Consider the following 15,595-nt stretch of genomic DNA (forward strand, 5'->3'; position numbering starts at 1 on the left):
AAAGTGCCAGCGTACCAATTTCCCTTTTGCAGCTTACGGCATGTGGTTGGCAATACGCTAACTTCTGTCCAAACACGCGCGTCTACAAAGTGCGTTTGGCCACACTTTTGGCCCTCATCCACCCGTACCGGATACGGATTCGGATCTATGTCTGTGTTTGTGTCTCGAGCCACGTCCGGGGCATTTTAAAGCGTGCCTGGGACTTCGTCTACTGTGAGAAACGCATAAATAATCTTGTTGCCTCACGGCTGTTGAAATGGCGTGAAATAATAAAAGCGACGTGAAAGCAATAGCGACCAGGCAATCGCAATCGCAATAGCAACGGCAATGGCAACGGCAACGGCAATACAGCCCCCAGGCTATTGAGTTTTGTTGCCAGATATTTCCATAGTAGTTGTTATTGTTGCTGCTGTAGTTGCTGTTTGGTATTGGTAGAGTCTAGCTGTCAAGTTGAGTTGAGTTGAGTGCGTGCCAAGTGCAATCGCATTTAGCGCGTCTGCAATTTTAGCATAGTGCACTAAGTGACTGTGTAGATTGCGTATACGCAGTGTGTCTGTTGCTAGCTGCCTGAGACAGTGAACAAAAGGAAATCAAATAAAATGAGTTAGCTATGAGTGCAAGTGTCGCACAGTTGGCAAAGAACAGAATACTAGAGCGGTATTTTTTAAATTAATTAAAGAACAAGTTAAGAGTTAAAGAAAAAATTTAGTTAAGCTTGTTATATGACAGATAAACTTATAAACAGCCAAGTGCCAATTAATAAAGAACGTAATAAAAAAGTCTTGAGCTCTTCTGCTGGAATGTTGAAGTCTATTGAATTGAGAAACTATCGTAGAGTAATAATTTCACATTTTTATGCTTCTGTTTTACATTAGTACTATTTCTTTACAATTCGTAAAGAAAAAAATACACGAATTTAAATAAATTTTATTTTAGTTCAATGGGAAACTAAAACTGTCATTAAAGTCACTCAAGAATATTTAACTAGTAATCAACGTGTCAGGTTGAAAGCATCCAAAGTCCAGTCTAAACTTAAGTTCAACCTGAATCCAAGTACGAGGTATGCAACTGGCAATGCTTACAGTTTACCTATTGACTGGGTAAATACCTGTAAGCGTTGTCAGCGGACTCTGCAATTATTTATATCTTTTTTGATTTATGCGTGGCTGTTGTGTGTAATATGAGTATCCTAGAATAAACAGTGCTAAGTATGTATGCGACTGCGGTTATTCATGCTATTTATGAATGGAATTGTGGCTGGAGGAGGAAAGGAAAAGGGCAACTCACTCCATTTAATGCGCCTCAATGAACCCGGGCACACAGTGCTCCGCTGGGATTAGAGACAAATTAAAACTGTAATATATTATTTATGTGAGTTGTGCTGAAGCTTTTGTTGTTGTTGTTATTATAACAGTTACAACAACCACAATAGCTGCTGAGAGGGCTGGACATTCAGCCTGGCACTTTGTCATTTGGGTGGTGCTGATGCTCGGACTGTCCATGCCTTGGTATTAGGGGTTAATTTGTGTGTTTATTGCAGTTGGCCAAGTTTTGCGTTTGAGTTTGTATTCTGATGTCGCGACGCGTCGTAGGAGGCCAGCAGATACTTAAATGTATTTACACGCGAAGCAACAACATCGGCAGCATCAACAATAACAAACAATAAGCAACAACACGGCAAATGGCAAACGGCAAACGGCAAATGCCGAACGGCAACGAAAAATTGTAGACTATTTAAGAAATTTATGTGCGGATGTTTCGCCGTCGGGATATTTCCGGTTTATGATGATTATGTTTTGTGCGCTGCCACCCTTACTCTCTAACTCCCTTCTTCCTTTTTTCTTCTTCCCTTCCTCCTTGCTTCTTGCTGCTGCTCTAGGCTCTGTCGCTCCGCCTTGTTGTGCTACGTTTTATTTTCGTTTATTTTTAACAAGCGGATTACTGCTTTGCCACATTGTTGTTGTCGTTGTTGCTGTTGTTGTTGTTGTTGTTGTGTTTTTTTATAACTCTGTCTCTATGCAATAGCTTTGAGCCGGTGCTTGGGTTGCGTTTTCATTTCTTTTGTTGCTGCCAGCATAATGCATAATAATCATAACAATAATTTCTTTTATTTTTATTCCCCTTTCTTTATGGTGAGCAAAAGTTTTTTATTTCCTTAACACATAATTCTTACGTGCATTTTAATTATTATTTAAAAAGCATTTTTATGAATTTGAAAAGAATGCTTATATCGATTTTATTTTTCTTTACTCTTTGATGTACATAAAGTGCTTATATTTTAGCTAGACAATCTAACTAAAAGATTTTATAACAACAAGCGATATGCTTAAAATTATTCTAAGTGAAATGAAAAGTTCATGCTGCAAAATTAATTATTTGTTCAAATCGTCAATAGGATATGCCATATTTTATTTCTGCATAATCTCTTTTACTTTTTGCGACTATTCACCAACATATTTCACTCAAGTTTACTGCTCTGGCGCCACCAATTTTGGTAAGGCTCACAGTCAAGTGTAGAAAGCTGAAAAATTGTTAGCTTAACAACAGCAAATGTGTAACCACAACCGGAAAAAACAAGTTCTTTAAAACAGCGCAACTTCAAATATGTTATGAAACAAAAAAGAAGTGAAAATTAATTTGCTCGGCTACATGAAATGAGAGTCCAAGAGCCCAAACGATGACAATCCACAGAAAGAATGGTGGGTATTGTTTTTATTTCTTTATACAAATGCGACATCGTCTGGCTTTTATTATGGGCATTCAGCTCACTGACATTACATTATGTGTGCTTTGCTGTTGCCGTTGGTGTTTTCAATGGTCAACGGCCGGCCACAAAAAGTAATCTCTGAGCATAAACGCATATCCTGACTGCAATTATGCCAAATGCTGAGCATAATGCGACCACAATTTTCATTACCACACAACGAACATAGCTTTTTGGACATGTGTACCAAAATGACAGTGGACCAACAACAAATAAGACTAAATTTTTATATGTGTATGTAGGTCTGCATGTGTGTGTGTGTGTGTGTGTGTGTGCATGTGAGTTCTACATCCATTGCTGGTGTAAAGCTCAAATCGCGGACACGACAAAGTCGCCTTTTAAGCCAAAAACAATAACTGGGCTTTAACCCGACGCCTAGCTGCATGCACGCCTCATAAAAGTCTAATTAATTAAAATCGTGCTCGAGTCGCCCAGCGGCACTGACAACGCGACAAATGCGCCAACGGCACACCAGCAACAGCACCGACAACGTCTGTAGCAGCAGCCAACGCGTCGTATGCGTAATGCGCACTGGGACTTAGGCGGTAGACGCTAATTAAAAGCCTTCCGCACAAGTTTCCCAACAAACAAGCTAGCAAGCGGGCGCTCAGCTTGCCGAATCGAAAATACTCTAATAAGATTCATTCATAAAACAAATAATTTTTATTTAAATTGCTATTTGTGTCAACTTTGTCAACCTTTAATATTTTATATAATGTCCGGTGGGAGCTGTGACACCCAAAAGTTGTACGAACCACTGAGTTTTCTATGATTTCTTAAATCAATTATATAATTTAATTAACTGAACCCAAACTTTTAGTTCGAGCCTTTGTGAAAATTTTTAAAAAAAATTTATTTTTATTGTCAAATTTTTTTTTTTTTTTCAAATCAAAATCATTTTTTAAAATTTATTTATTGCTTAAAAATCAATACTGAACTCGTTCTGCAAGGTTCGGTTCAGAGACGGATTGCAGGCTTTGATCTATATTAACATTTCAATATATGTATTTATCTTGATCTATATCCAGCTTCTCAAAATAGATCCGAAAGCAATAATACCCTTTGTAAGCCCATAAGGCAGAAAAAATCATAGAATAGTTACAACGCAGTTGCGAACACGCTTTTCATGTGAGTTATAAAGTTAATAAGGCCTCAAATGTTATCCCTAGTGCAAAGCTGAAGCAACAGAAGCTTCCCGATGGAATTTGATTAAAAGTACTTTTAATAAAGTTCTTTGCTACCATTGATGATATTTATTGCATACGTTTTTCATGGCCCGCTAGAATGTTAATTAGTTTTTATGATGTCAGTGTGTGTGATGGTGTGTGCGTCTTTTGTGTGTGCGCAAAATCTAGAAAAGGCCTGTGGGATTATTGCTTATTAAAAGGCTTATGAAAGTCAAAAGAAAGTTTACTTAATTTCAGTTAGTTAAGCGCCAATGAAAGCCATCCACTTGAGCATTGACCAAAAAGTTTGTTGGCCTGCCAAATGGCCAATAAAACTGACTCAGCTCGTATCCCAATCCAATGGGAGCGCGCGACTTCGTAATTTCTCAAGAATTTTTGGATTAGACATTGTGACAGTTTATGGCCAGCACATAAATTCAAATGCTGCAACATAAAATCAAATAAAAAACTGCAATAAACATCAAATTGACAACACGTTGTGACCATTTTCCGTTTCTGCTCTCGCTCTGGAGACAAACTCATTTACGATTTATTTAAGGAAATAATTGAAAAAATTCTTCTTTTTTTTTAATTTGCTACTTATTTATCCAATAAAGCAAACTTCAAATGTGTAAAGAAAAATTTATTTATAAAATAGAATTTGCAGTACATTTTGTTTATATAGTGGTTATTTATCAAAGTATTAAATGATAATGAATGCTTCTGAGTATTTCTAATACTCAAATTCAAAAGGGCTAGATTATAGACAGAGAAAGAAGCCAAATAATGCCTGAATGCCCAATTCTATACCATCAAGAGGATCTGGTCTGTGTTTTTCCCGAACACGTTTCAGAGGTATTTTACCCAGCAATTGTAAACGCAATTGTGCGCATTTTTTTGCTGCCAACTTGAGCTGTGCATTTTAATGTAGCCCCCTTTTTAATTTTTTCCTATCCTTTTTAGCTGTGAGAAAATCATTGCTTGAAAAAATGGTTAGAAAAGAGTTCAAAGCATGCTGGGCACGTGCTGATTGATGTAAAATGCGTAATGAGTGCGGTCATACTTATGGGAAAGGACTATGCTTTGGGTATAGACAGATAATGGCTCCCGATGAAGGAAAGTTTTCTAATTACGTGACTGGTTGCCAAGTGTACTTAGAAGGTTGTCCACCCTTTTTTTTTTCTCTTTGCTATGACTTCAATGAACCAATTAGATACAATCATACAATTGGTACTTATGTATTCAAATTAAAGAGCTTTAGCAAGAGTTTCTTTTAAATTCGAACTAATGGAAATATTGAAAAGGCTTTTTAGAATTAAACTGAAATATTCCATATCAGTTGTTTCTTATATATATAAAACTGAATTTTTAACAAATGACAATGGTGCTTACAGACTTCAGTAAATAATAAAGAATAAAGTTGCAAAACAAAACAAAATCTGTTTAAGGAAATAGAAAACTCTTTTTTGAAAATTCGACTTAATTTTTTTATTTGATACATAGGCAACTGTTAAATTTTAATTTAATTATTATCATACCAATATTTTAATAAATCGATTAAACGAAACTTATCTTATCTCCATTTAAGTTTTGTGATTGAATTGTTGTATTCAACATGTTTGATAAGAAAATCATTTTCTATAGCAGTTTTATCAGCTACTCTCACACACACAAATTGTTACAAAAAGGGTTTTTTATACCCTTACAATATAAATTTCTTGCAAAAACGTGTCTTGATCTTTCTTTGTACGTCATCTAATTTTTCTCTGTATGTCATATTCTCTGTTTTTATGCAAACTAGTCTCTCAGCTTTAAGACTAGGTACAAGTTCGTATTTTCGATATATTCATATAGCTGTCATAGGAACACTCGAATATTGAATACTGAGCTCTGCAAGGGTATCAAATCATCGGCGTGCCGTAAAAACTATTTTTATTTTAATTTTTATTTTAGTTGTAACTTATCTATGGATTGGTCTATTATCAAGACAAGGCAAACAGTTGAACTCTGATTATAATCTCTCTCTTTCTCGCTCTTTCTGTTTCCCTACGTTACTTTATCACACTCTTTGTATTGCACTTCTTAGTGACTATAAACGTGTAGATAAACTTATTTTAGTTTACTATGTGCACATGGTACTGCCTTATTTGAAAGGGCTTCAATAGTCTTATAAGCTTTAGACCGACACAGCTAATTATTATCACGGCCAGTCCAATGCGACCCAAGAGCACCGACGCAATGTCCAGACTGTAGTACTGCATGAAGGACATGTCCTGCTCAGAGAGGCGCATATGTGGTGCTCCCTTGTGACGAAGGACATATTCGGTCCACCAAACGGCCGTTTCGAGTGGATTCATTGGTTGATCGTGCAGTCGCATGGACATAATTTTCGCATTGTGCGCAAATATGGGATTCTCAATGAGTTCCTTAATTGCCCGTGTTGTCGACTCAATTGTCATTGTGGGTATATCCAGAGTTTTGGCCACGCCTGCGTGTTTCATCCGCTCAGCATTGCCAAATTGATCGTAGTACAGCGGCAGGCAGAGCATTGGCACAGCACTGTAGGCAGCCTCAATGATGCTTAGGATTCCGCCGTGTGTGATGAACAGCTTGACATTGGGATGGGTCAGTAGCTCTCGCTGGGGCAAAAGAGGACTTATATAAATTCTCTCCGATTTTTTGGGCAGCGTATTCCGCTCAAATTTCCAAACGACATGCCACTGAAGCTGATCAAAGCTTTCCTGCAATACCTGCAACATGTGCTGAGGAAGCCATTTGTTAATGATTTCCAATCCCATGGAGAAGTAGATGACGCCATGTTCTGCCTCATCCAGGAAACGTTTCAGTGATGGTTCCAGTTCAACGTTCGGTTGACTCATGTGCATTCCCGCCACCTCGATGACATTGGGCACATTAGATCTGGCGCGTCCGAGACTGAAATGATGATTAATCAGCATTAAGGAGAAATTTCTTCGGATAGCATAGAGGGACTCGGCTGGCTGATTAAAAAAATGCTTATATAGGGACACCTGTTGGGGTAGATAAACCAATCGTTCCACAAGCCATTCCTCTGTAATGTAAACCCAATTTCTGAGCTTATCCAGCAAACTGAGGCCATTCGAGTATCCCTCTGGCAGCATGGGCTCGTAAATACTGGGTGCCTTATTACCGGCCAGATAGTCAATATTCCACGCGGTGGCATAGGCCGAAATTCCCACCAATGCCGCATTGAAATGCTGGGCAAGGCCGTAAAGTGCATCCGTATGGGAAGCCGGCAAAATGACCATATCGAAATGGACCTTGGGATCCCGAAGCAGGGCCTGGACCCCAGCATCGCTGAGAGTGTAATGCGAGGCATTGCGGAAGATTTGCGATACCACCGATGCTTCGCCCCACTTCGTTAAGGGAAAACTCTCAAAATCAAAGTTAAACAAGTCTGAAATACATAGAATACTTTTATCGATACACTCTGACTTTGCATGATTATTCTCTTACCTTCCATTAGCTGATCTAGCATTGGCACACGAATGTGTCGAGCACCATCAATATCCTCCAAGGGCTTCACTGATGAAACTATGGTTATCTGATGGCCATTACGGACAAGCGCTCGCATATATGGTTCCACCAGAAGAAACGGCGAGTGTGAAGTGTACGTGAATACGGCTAATATATTAGCCGCATAGGTCAGCTGTAAGCACAGCCCCAGGACCAGCAGAGCGTTGGCTTTGCGCCCTACCATGTTGCACAACGTCCGTACATTTCTCAGCTCATTCGTGAACTGAGCATAGAAAATTTGGTATGTTAGATAGCTGGCAAATATTAGAGAACCGAGTGCTAATCTTATCATTCTGCAATGCTATGTGCCAGTTGGTGAGCAAGGTGAGCGCTGCTTGAACATTAGTTGGATTCCGTGTGTGCTTCTCATTGGAACGATTCGGTTAACTGGAAATTATTTAAAATGAGGTTGCACCCAATTTGGGTGGCTGGCCTTGCAACACTGTTGCTACAACTCCGTACCACATGGACTGCGAACATTTTGTTTGTCTTCCCATTCGACATGAATTCGCAGTGTAGTCTGCTGACGCCTTATTTGCAAGCCTTGCTGGACCGTGGCCATCAATTGACTTTGATACACGCATTTCCACATTGTAGTATCGTGGAACAGTTACACTCAATATACATAAACGATCGTTATAAAATTGCGCTGGGTAAGTCACACTGAAATTGAGATACCCAATTGGAAATGAAAGTATTGGAAAATACAAAACAGTCGACTAAATTAAGCAGATAATATTTATATATTCTTAATGGTATATTTAATAATAAAACTAGATTTCAAACCCAATGAGTTCTGGGGCCTTACTAAATGGGATGAGATGAACTTCATACGCAACTATATGGTAAAGACCTGCCTCAATGTTCTTGACAATGCAGAGGTTCAACAGCTGTTTCAATCAAAGAAGAGCTACGATCTGATGATAATGGAGCCAAGCTATACAGACGCGCTCTTTGGAATGGCGGCACATTTCAATGCCAAATTGATTGGTCTGGCCACAAGTGGCGGGGACTGGAACATTAATTCATTGGTGGGCTATACGGCCACCTCTACATTTGAGCCTATTAGTGTCACTAGCTTCAAGCGTGGCATTACGCTGTTGGATCGATTGTATAACTGGATGTTCATTGCTGAGGAATGGATGGTACACACACTTATATTTTTGCCAGGCCTGCTGGCAGTCCATGAGCATTTCTTTGGCCATCTTACCCAGAGTTTTATAGGCTATTTCCACGACAGCACATTTGGCTCATCCGACGCCATTTTCATCATCCGGCCCGAATGTGGACTTCATTTCAGTACAAAATCCGGATGATGATGTTGGCTCATCCATAATGAATGAGCCGATATTTTGTCATTCGACCTCGTGAATTTTAGTATTTTTCTATCGAACACGCGATGTTTATCGATAAACTCTTAAAAAATAGCAATTATCACCTAAACCAGCTGTTTTCATCAATAAAATCGGTAGGCATTAAATTTGCGCAAATTAAAATATCATAATAAGTAATAAAATGTTGTTATTGTCTGCTTTTTGTAATTTGTGCACAGAAGCCGAACAGCTGTTTTGCTTTGAGTGTCTTAACAGTTTCACATTTGGTCGTGGAAAGCCAAAAATGAGCCACATCCAAATGTGACCAAATGAGCCAAATGTGAGTGGTCGTGGAAATAGCCTATTACTGAGATACGTCAGAGCTTTTCGCTAATATTGCTGAACCAGCATTTTAGTCTATTCGACGCGCGACCCAATGTGCCCAGTTTGATAGAGGTGGGGGGCATGCATGTGCCCAAGCTGACACCCCAACTGCCACCAGAGTTGGCACAGTTTTTAGATGATGCGCCACAGGGTGTCATTTTAATGACCTTGGGAACGGAACTACGGAGCAGCGACTTGTCAGCAGCAACTTTGGCATTGATATTGGACACATTTGCGATATTGCCTCAACGCATTATATGGAAATTCGAGGGAAACCAGCGACCCAATGCAAGTGCTAACATCTATATGAACGAATGGCTGCCACAGCAGGCCATACTGGCGCATCCCAATGTCCGACTGTTCATCAGCCATGGCGGCATGCTGAGTATCATCGAGGCGGTCTACTATGCCAAGCCAGTGTTGGGAATGCCCCTATTCTTCGATCAGTTCCGCAATGTGGAGCGTATGCAGTTAGAAGGCGCGGCTCTGCTGCTGGACATCCTTTCACTGACCAGGCAGGACTTTGAGTCAGCTATCAGACAGCTGCTGGATCAGCCGCAGTACCGTCATAATGTCCAAGCGTTATCACAGCGCTTTCGCGATCAACCAATGCATCCACTGGACACTGCCGTCTACTGGACCGAGTATATTCTACGTTACAAGGGTGCGCCTCATATGCGAATCTCTCCCTTCAACATGAAGTTCATTGATTACTATTGCTTGGACAATCTTCTATTCATAATTGTACGTCTTAGTCTTCTCATTGCTCTCGTTGCTTACGCGCTTCACAAATTTCGGCAGCTTCTTGAAAGAAATTCAGGAATATTTTTTGTATTTAATACGCCATTTGTGGAAAACAGGCAAATAAGAAGCGACTGAGTTAAGTGTATACTATAAAAATAAAAGTATGATATCTAATCTGTGTAGATACATATATTCTAATTTAATAATAATTATTTGAAGTTGTTAGAATACTGGAAGTACTATATAAATTTACTATGCATTTTGTACATACAAAGCTCTACTGATATTCTAATCTTATCACGATCTTCATTAATCAATTCGAAAAAATTTACAGTATTTGATAAAACAGCTTTATACGTAAAAGCTATACATGTTAAAAAGCTAATAATATTTATATGTTTAATTATTATTTGAAATATTTTATTATATTAATAAATTCTTTAATTATAAGCTCTTTCATTTTTTCTGTTTTTATTACTTTGTTGCTCCTAAAAAAACTTGTTCTTATTTAATATCTGTCTTTTTTGCAACTAAGTGACATAATCTTAAGTTCGTTAAAGCTTGGATAGTAAAAAATAAAAATTAATTCTATTAATATAAAATAATAATAATATAAAATATTAATTCTATAGTAATATTAGATTTTAAACGTATTTTAATACCATTTATTAGCAAAACGAATTAAAAATTTTAATATTTTTATACACTTATTATACCGTTCACCCATATTATGTAGCGCAGTGTAACGCAATTAATTCTCAGAGAGTAAAAATTAAAAAATCAGCAAATTTACGCTTTTAACGCTCAATTTAACGCTGTGGGCAGACCAGTTATATACTCGTATATACATACATATGTAGACGCCGAGCTTAGTATGATTGACACAAAGTGCGAGAGAGGGGAACAGCACGAGCGTGAGAGAGTAAAAACAGAGTGAGAGGCACACATGGAGAGCGAGCATGAGAGCGGGAATAAGAGAATATTCTTGCTTGCATAACAACTTAAAATTAGTAAACAAATAAGTTTGTTGTCAGACGCGCCGTTGACGACGCTCCCGTCAAAATATTTAATCGGTTCTAAAAATAACAAAGACCCCAGCGATTAGGAAATCAAAGGGAACCAACAGTTATTTCAGAATGTAGTTTATCGAAAACGGCTTTAGGCTTCAATGGTTTTTGCGCATCGATAATAACAACAAACTGAGCAGTTGATAATAGAGAGTGTTTTTTATTGTTCTTTTTTTTGGCAATAATTACACAAAATTTCATTAATTTGTTGCTTGTGGATTTAGTTGACGCCGAAACGTGAACCAGTTTGGTTGCTAACGGTAAAATGGAACTACGTCGTTTTTGGTGGTTGCTGAGTGTTTTGCTCTGTCATCTATTGGCTAATATTGGGGTCGAGGTGCAAAGTGCAAAGATCTTGGCGGTGTTTCCATTTCCCGGTAAATCGCAGTATATATTTGCGGAACAGTATCTGAAGGAGCTGGCACGCAGAGATCACAATGTGACTGTGATTAATACTTTTGGCAACAGCGAATTGGAGCCGAACTTTAGGGTAATTGGCGCAACCAAAATACATGAACTGATGGCAGGTAAGTGAGCTGTATAAACATCAATTACGAATACAAGCAGATAAGATAGCAATAATAACGCAACATAGCTTTTGGCAGTGCGGACTACTTTCAACCAGCCAGTCAGTGGACTATGCTTACAATGACTACAGAGTTTCTTAATATGCTCACTGCGAATTTACTTGAGGATGTTGCTGTCAAAGACTTGCTACAGAGGAAGGAAACCTTTGATTTGGTCATTTTGGAAACGGTTCAGACTGAGGCGCTCTTTGGGTTGGCGCAACACTTTAATGCTCTGACCATTGGCATCTCGTCCTATGGAACAGATCGACACATTGATGAGCTAATGGGCAACATATCACCATTGTCCTTTAATCCCATGCTATTGTCCTCACGCACTGAGCACATGAGCTACGAACAGCGTCTGAGGAATGTTTGGGAGGCATGTGTCGCTTGGTTACACAAACGTCTTGTACATATTCCCAGCCAGGAAAAGCTCTTCAAACTGTATTTTCCCAAGGCAAGCAAAACAATGGATCAGGTGCTTGACAGCTTCTCATTAATGCTGCTCGGCCAGCATTTTTCACTTAGCTATCCACGTCCCTACCTGCCCAACATGATTGAGGTGGGCGGCCTTCACCTTAAGCAACGAGATCCGCAGCCGCTGCCCGCTAAGATAGCCAAGTTTGTTGAGGATGCCAAGGATGGGGTCATATACTTTTCCATGGGTTCAAACATCAAGAGCTCCGACTTGCCAGCGGCAACACGTCAGGTGCTTTTGCAGGCCTTTGGCAGCCTAAAGCAGCGTGTGTTGTGGAAGTTTGAGCAGGAGCAACTTGAGGATCAGCCAGAGAATGTGCTCATTAGCAAATGGTTTCCCCAGCCCGACGTGCTGGCCCATCCCAATGTCAAGCTGTTCATTACACATGGCGGTCTATTAAGCACTATCGAAAGTATTTACTTTGGCAAACCGGTGCTGGGTCTGCCCGTCTTCTACGATCAGCACTTAAATGTGGAGCGTGCAAAGCAAGCAGGCTATGGCCTGGTTCTCGATCTAAGGATTTTAAATGCAACTGCATTGCATGATCAGATTTTAGAGCTGCTCAATAATGATAGTTATTCTCAGGCTGTGCAGCTAAAGTCAAAACTCTACAAGGACCAGAAGGATACCCCTCTTGAGCGCGCCATCTGGTGGACGGAGTATGTACTACGGCATGAGGGTGCACCACACCTGAGATCAGCTTCGCGTGACTTGAACTTCCTGCAGCTAAATGGTCTGGACACGTGGGGTTTTCTATGCGGTGTCGCTTTCCTGATTAGCTTGATACTCATGTTTGCCCTGATAAGCGTACTAAGAATACTACGCTACCTGCTGGGAAAATGTTTAAGGATAAATACTAAACAGAAAGTTCAGTAGAGCTATGTATCGTTCAGTTAATTTAATTAATTAATGGTTTTCTAATACTCACGTTTTATGCAATTCAAGCTTATTTAACAAAAGGTCCAAACATAAAGAAAATGTAATATTCTCGTAAATATTAAAGAAATGGGCAATGTGAATACTCCAAAAAAAGCACAACTATTATTTTATTAAAAACATAATATATATCTAATTAATATAATACTATGAAGTTGCTATGCATTGAAATCTGTATGTAATAAATTCCCTTTTTAAAAATTGATATATTATTTAAATACGATTTAAAGCTTGATTAATTCTTTCAAATACAATTTTAGTTATCGAATCGCTACAACTAGCAGATGCCATCGGCCGTAGCCACAGAAGGATAGAAATATACACAATGTATATAATACATGCATACCGGCTTTCTAAATGGGATCTTGGAATATAAAGATATCTGTTATATTTAAATATTTAGAGATAGATTGTATTATTTATTGTATTACAATTTCATCATGACTTAGGGTATTATGAAAGCAGCAACAACAATAACTTGGCATTTTTTGACAAATCATTATAGGCTTTCATGACTGGCAGTTTTTCATCACTATCGCAACGCTGCTATTGAAAGACCTTGACGTTGAGACAGGGTGATGAAATACTGAGGGGAAGGCAGTTTGACTTAATAAATTTTCCAGTATGTATTAGTATGTATGTAGAAGACTTTCATATGTATACGGCAGACACGCTGATTAAATCAAACCGGGGTGCGGTGAGCTACTTTGAGTTACATACAAGCTACTGAGAGCAATTGTTATCGCATGCACGTTTGTCAGACTGTCTAATCTGAACAATAATGCCGTAAAGTGGGCTGGTTTCATTTTAAAAATTTAGTCGAGAATCCGAGTCCGAGTGCAGTACACGTTTTTCGAAATGTTCGCGTTACGGCTATGCTGTCTTATACCAATAGTTTTGTTACTGCCAAATCTAGAAGGAGCCCGCATTCTATCCATATTCCCCTATCCGGGTCCTTCGCAATACATCAATGTGGTGCCTTATCTAAAGGCGCTTGCCTCGCGCGGTCACGAAATAACTTCAGTGAACGCTTTTCCTCAGAAAAAGCCAGTGAAAAACTTCCGTGATATCGCCGTACTGGAAGTATTTCAGTCTTACGAAAGTATGATCTACAATTTTATCTGCAATTTACAATATACAGCTGCTATTTTGATTTTTTTTAGAGATACTAAAAGAAGCGACTGAGGACAAAAATGTATGGCAGGAAAACAATTTTATGAACAAGTTCTTTATTGACATTACAAAGGCGGTATTGAACAATGTCAACGTACAGCAAGAGCTGCTAAAGCCTGGCAAGGATCACTATGACTTGATCATTGTGGAGACTTTACGCTTGGATGCTTTGTACGGGTTTGCGGCGCACTTCAATGCACCCATCATTGGACTGTCCACATTTGGGACGGATTGGAATATTGATGAGTTAGTGGGTAATCCTTCTCCGCTCTCCTATACACCGCTTGTCACTGCGGGCTTGAGCGATCGAATGACATATTGGGAACGTGTGCATAACTTTGTTGAGACCTCGGTGGCATTGGTTAATTGGAAGTTGATACATCGACCAGTTCAGGAAAAGCTCTATGAACAATACTTTCCTCATATCGCCCATAAAGTGCCATTGGTTGAGCTGAGCAAGAACTTTTCACTGGTGATGCTGAATCAGCATTTTTCTCTGAGTTTTCCCCGTCCATACGTACCAAATATGATCGAGGTGGGAGGACTGCATATTTCTCATACACCTGCACCACTGCCAAAGGATATTGAGGAATTTATTGAAGGTGCCGGATCGGCTGGTGTCATCTACTTTTCTTTGGGTTCCAACATTAAATCCAAGGATCTACCAGAAGAGAGAAGGCAAATGCTGCTGAAAACCTTTGCAAGTCTCCCTCAGCGTGTGCTGTGGAAGTTTGAAGATGATCAATTGCCTGGAAAGCCGGACAATGTTTTTCTTAGTAAGTGGTTTCCCCAACCCGACATCTTGGCCCATCCCAAGGTAAAACTCTTCATTACACATGGCGGCCTATTGAGCACAATTGAGAGCATCCATCATGGCAAACCTGTGCTCGGCTTGCCATTCTTTTATGATCAATTCCTGAATGTCGGACGCGCCAAGCGAGCAGGTTTCGGACTGGGCCTCGATCATAAAACGATGTCATCCTCTGAGCTCAAAAGTACCATTGAACGGCTGCTTTCCGAGCCCGAATTTTCGGCAACAGCCCAACAAATATCAGCTCGTTACCGTGATCAGCCAATGAGTCCACAGGAGACGGCCATCTGGTGGACAGAATATGTTCTGCGGCACAAAGGAGCACAGCACATGCGGGTTTCAGCACAGGATTTGAGTTTTGTAGCATATCATAGCTTGGATGTGATCGGAATGTTCCTAGGAGTTGGATTTTTGATTCTCTTCATAATCTCAATGGTGCTTAGAAAGCTAGTATTGATCTGCACTAGAAGTAAAAGTGCACCTAGAAAAAATAAACTTAAAAATCAGTAAGCGAAAATCTACTGTTCAATTCTCATAATACATGTAAATCAAATGCTCTTTCATTCGTTTAGCAAAGAACTAATAAAAATTTTATTATAACGTTGATCGCAGGAACATAAAGAAGTTATTTTTCG

General features: G+C 39.3%; 4 protein-coding genes across 4 annotated transcripts; 3 read left to right on the forward strand and 1 right to left on the reverse strand.

Annotated features, from left to right (window-relative positions):
- Positions 1 to 5,883: 5,883 nt before the first annotated feature.
- On the reverse strand, positions 5,884 to 7,698 carry LOC117792703 (UDP-glucuronosyltransferase 2B15). The gene is made up of 2 exons (XM_034632932.1): positions 7,426 to 7,698; positions 5,884 to 7,366 (listed from the first exon to the last, which is right to left on the reverse strand). Exons 1-2 carry the CDS (start codon positions 7,667 to 7,669, stop codon positions 6,045 to 6,047), a joined length of 1,566 nt encoding a protein of 521 aa, XP_034488823.1. The 5' UTR covers positions 7,670 to 7,698; the 3' UTR covers positions 5,884 to 6,044.
- A 144-nt stretch (positions 7,699 to 7,842) lies between these two features.
- On the forward strand, positions 7,843 to 10,224 carry LOC117792699 (UDP-glucuronosyltransferase 2C1). Its single transcript, XM_034632929.1, has 3 exons — positions 7,843 to 8,138; positions 8,263 to 8,703; positions 9,163 to 10,224. Exons 1-3 carry the CDS (start codon positions 7,889 to 7,891, stop codon positions 10,059 to 10,061), a joined length of 1,590 nt encoding a protein of 529 aa, XP_034488820.1. The 5' UTR covers positions 7,843 to 7,888; the 3' UTR covers positions 10,062 to 10,224.
- A 760-nt stretch (positions 10,225 to 10,984) lies between these two features.
- On the forward strand, positions 10,985 to 13,181 carry LOC117792698 (UDP-glucuronosyltransferase 2A2). Its single transcript, XM_034632928.1, has 2 exons — positions 10,985 to 11,520; positions 11,589 to 13,181. The coding sequence occupies exons 1-2, from the start codon at positions 11,259 to 11,261 to the stop codon at positions 12,914 to 12,916; spliced, it is 1,590 nt and encodes a 529-aa protein (XP_034488819.1). The 5' UTR covers positions 10,985 to 11,258; the 3' UTR covers positions 12,917 to 13,181.
- A 605-nt stretch (positions 13,182 to 13,786) lies between these two features.
- LOC117792702 (UDP-glucuronosyltransferase 2A3-like) lies at positions 13,787 to 15,575 on the forward strand. Its single transcript, XM_034632931.1, has 2 exons — positions 13,787 to 14,078; positions 14,140 to 15,575. The coding sequence occupies exons 1-2, from the start codon at positions 13,835 to 13,837 to the stop codon at positions 15,468 to 15,470; spliced, it is 1,575 nt and encodes a 524-aa protein (XP_034488822.1). The 5' UTR covers positions 13,787 to 13,834; the 3' UTR covers positions 15,471 to 15,575.
- The last annotated feature ends 20 nt before the right edge of the window (positions 15,576 to 15,595 follow it).

Source organism: Drosophila innubila (assembly GCF_004354385.1).
Source record: "Drosophila innubila isolate TH190305 chromosome 3R unlocalized genomic scaffold, UK_Dinn_1.0 2_E_3R, whole genome shotgun sequence".
NCBI classification, from domain to species: Eukaryota; Metazoa; Arthropoda; class Insecta; order Diptera; family Drosophilidae; genus Drosophila; species Drosophila innubila.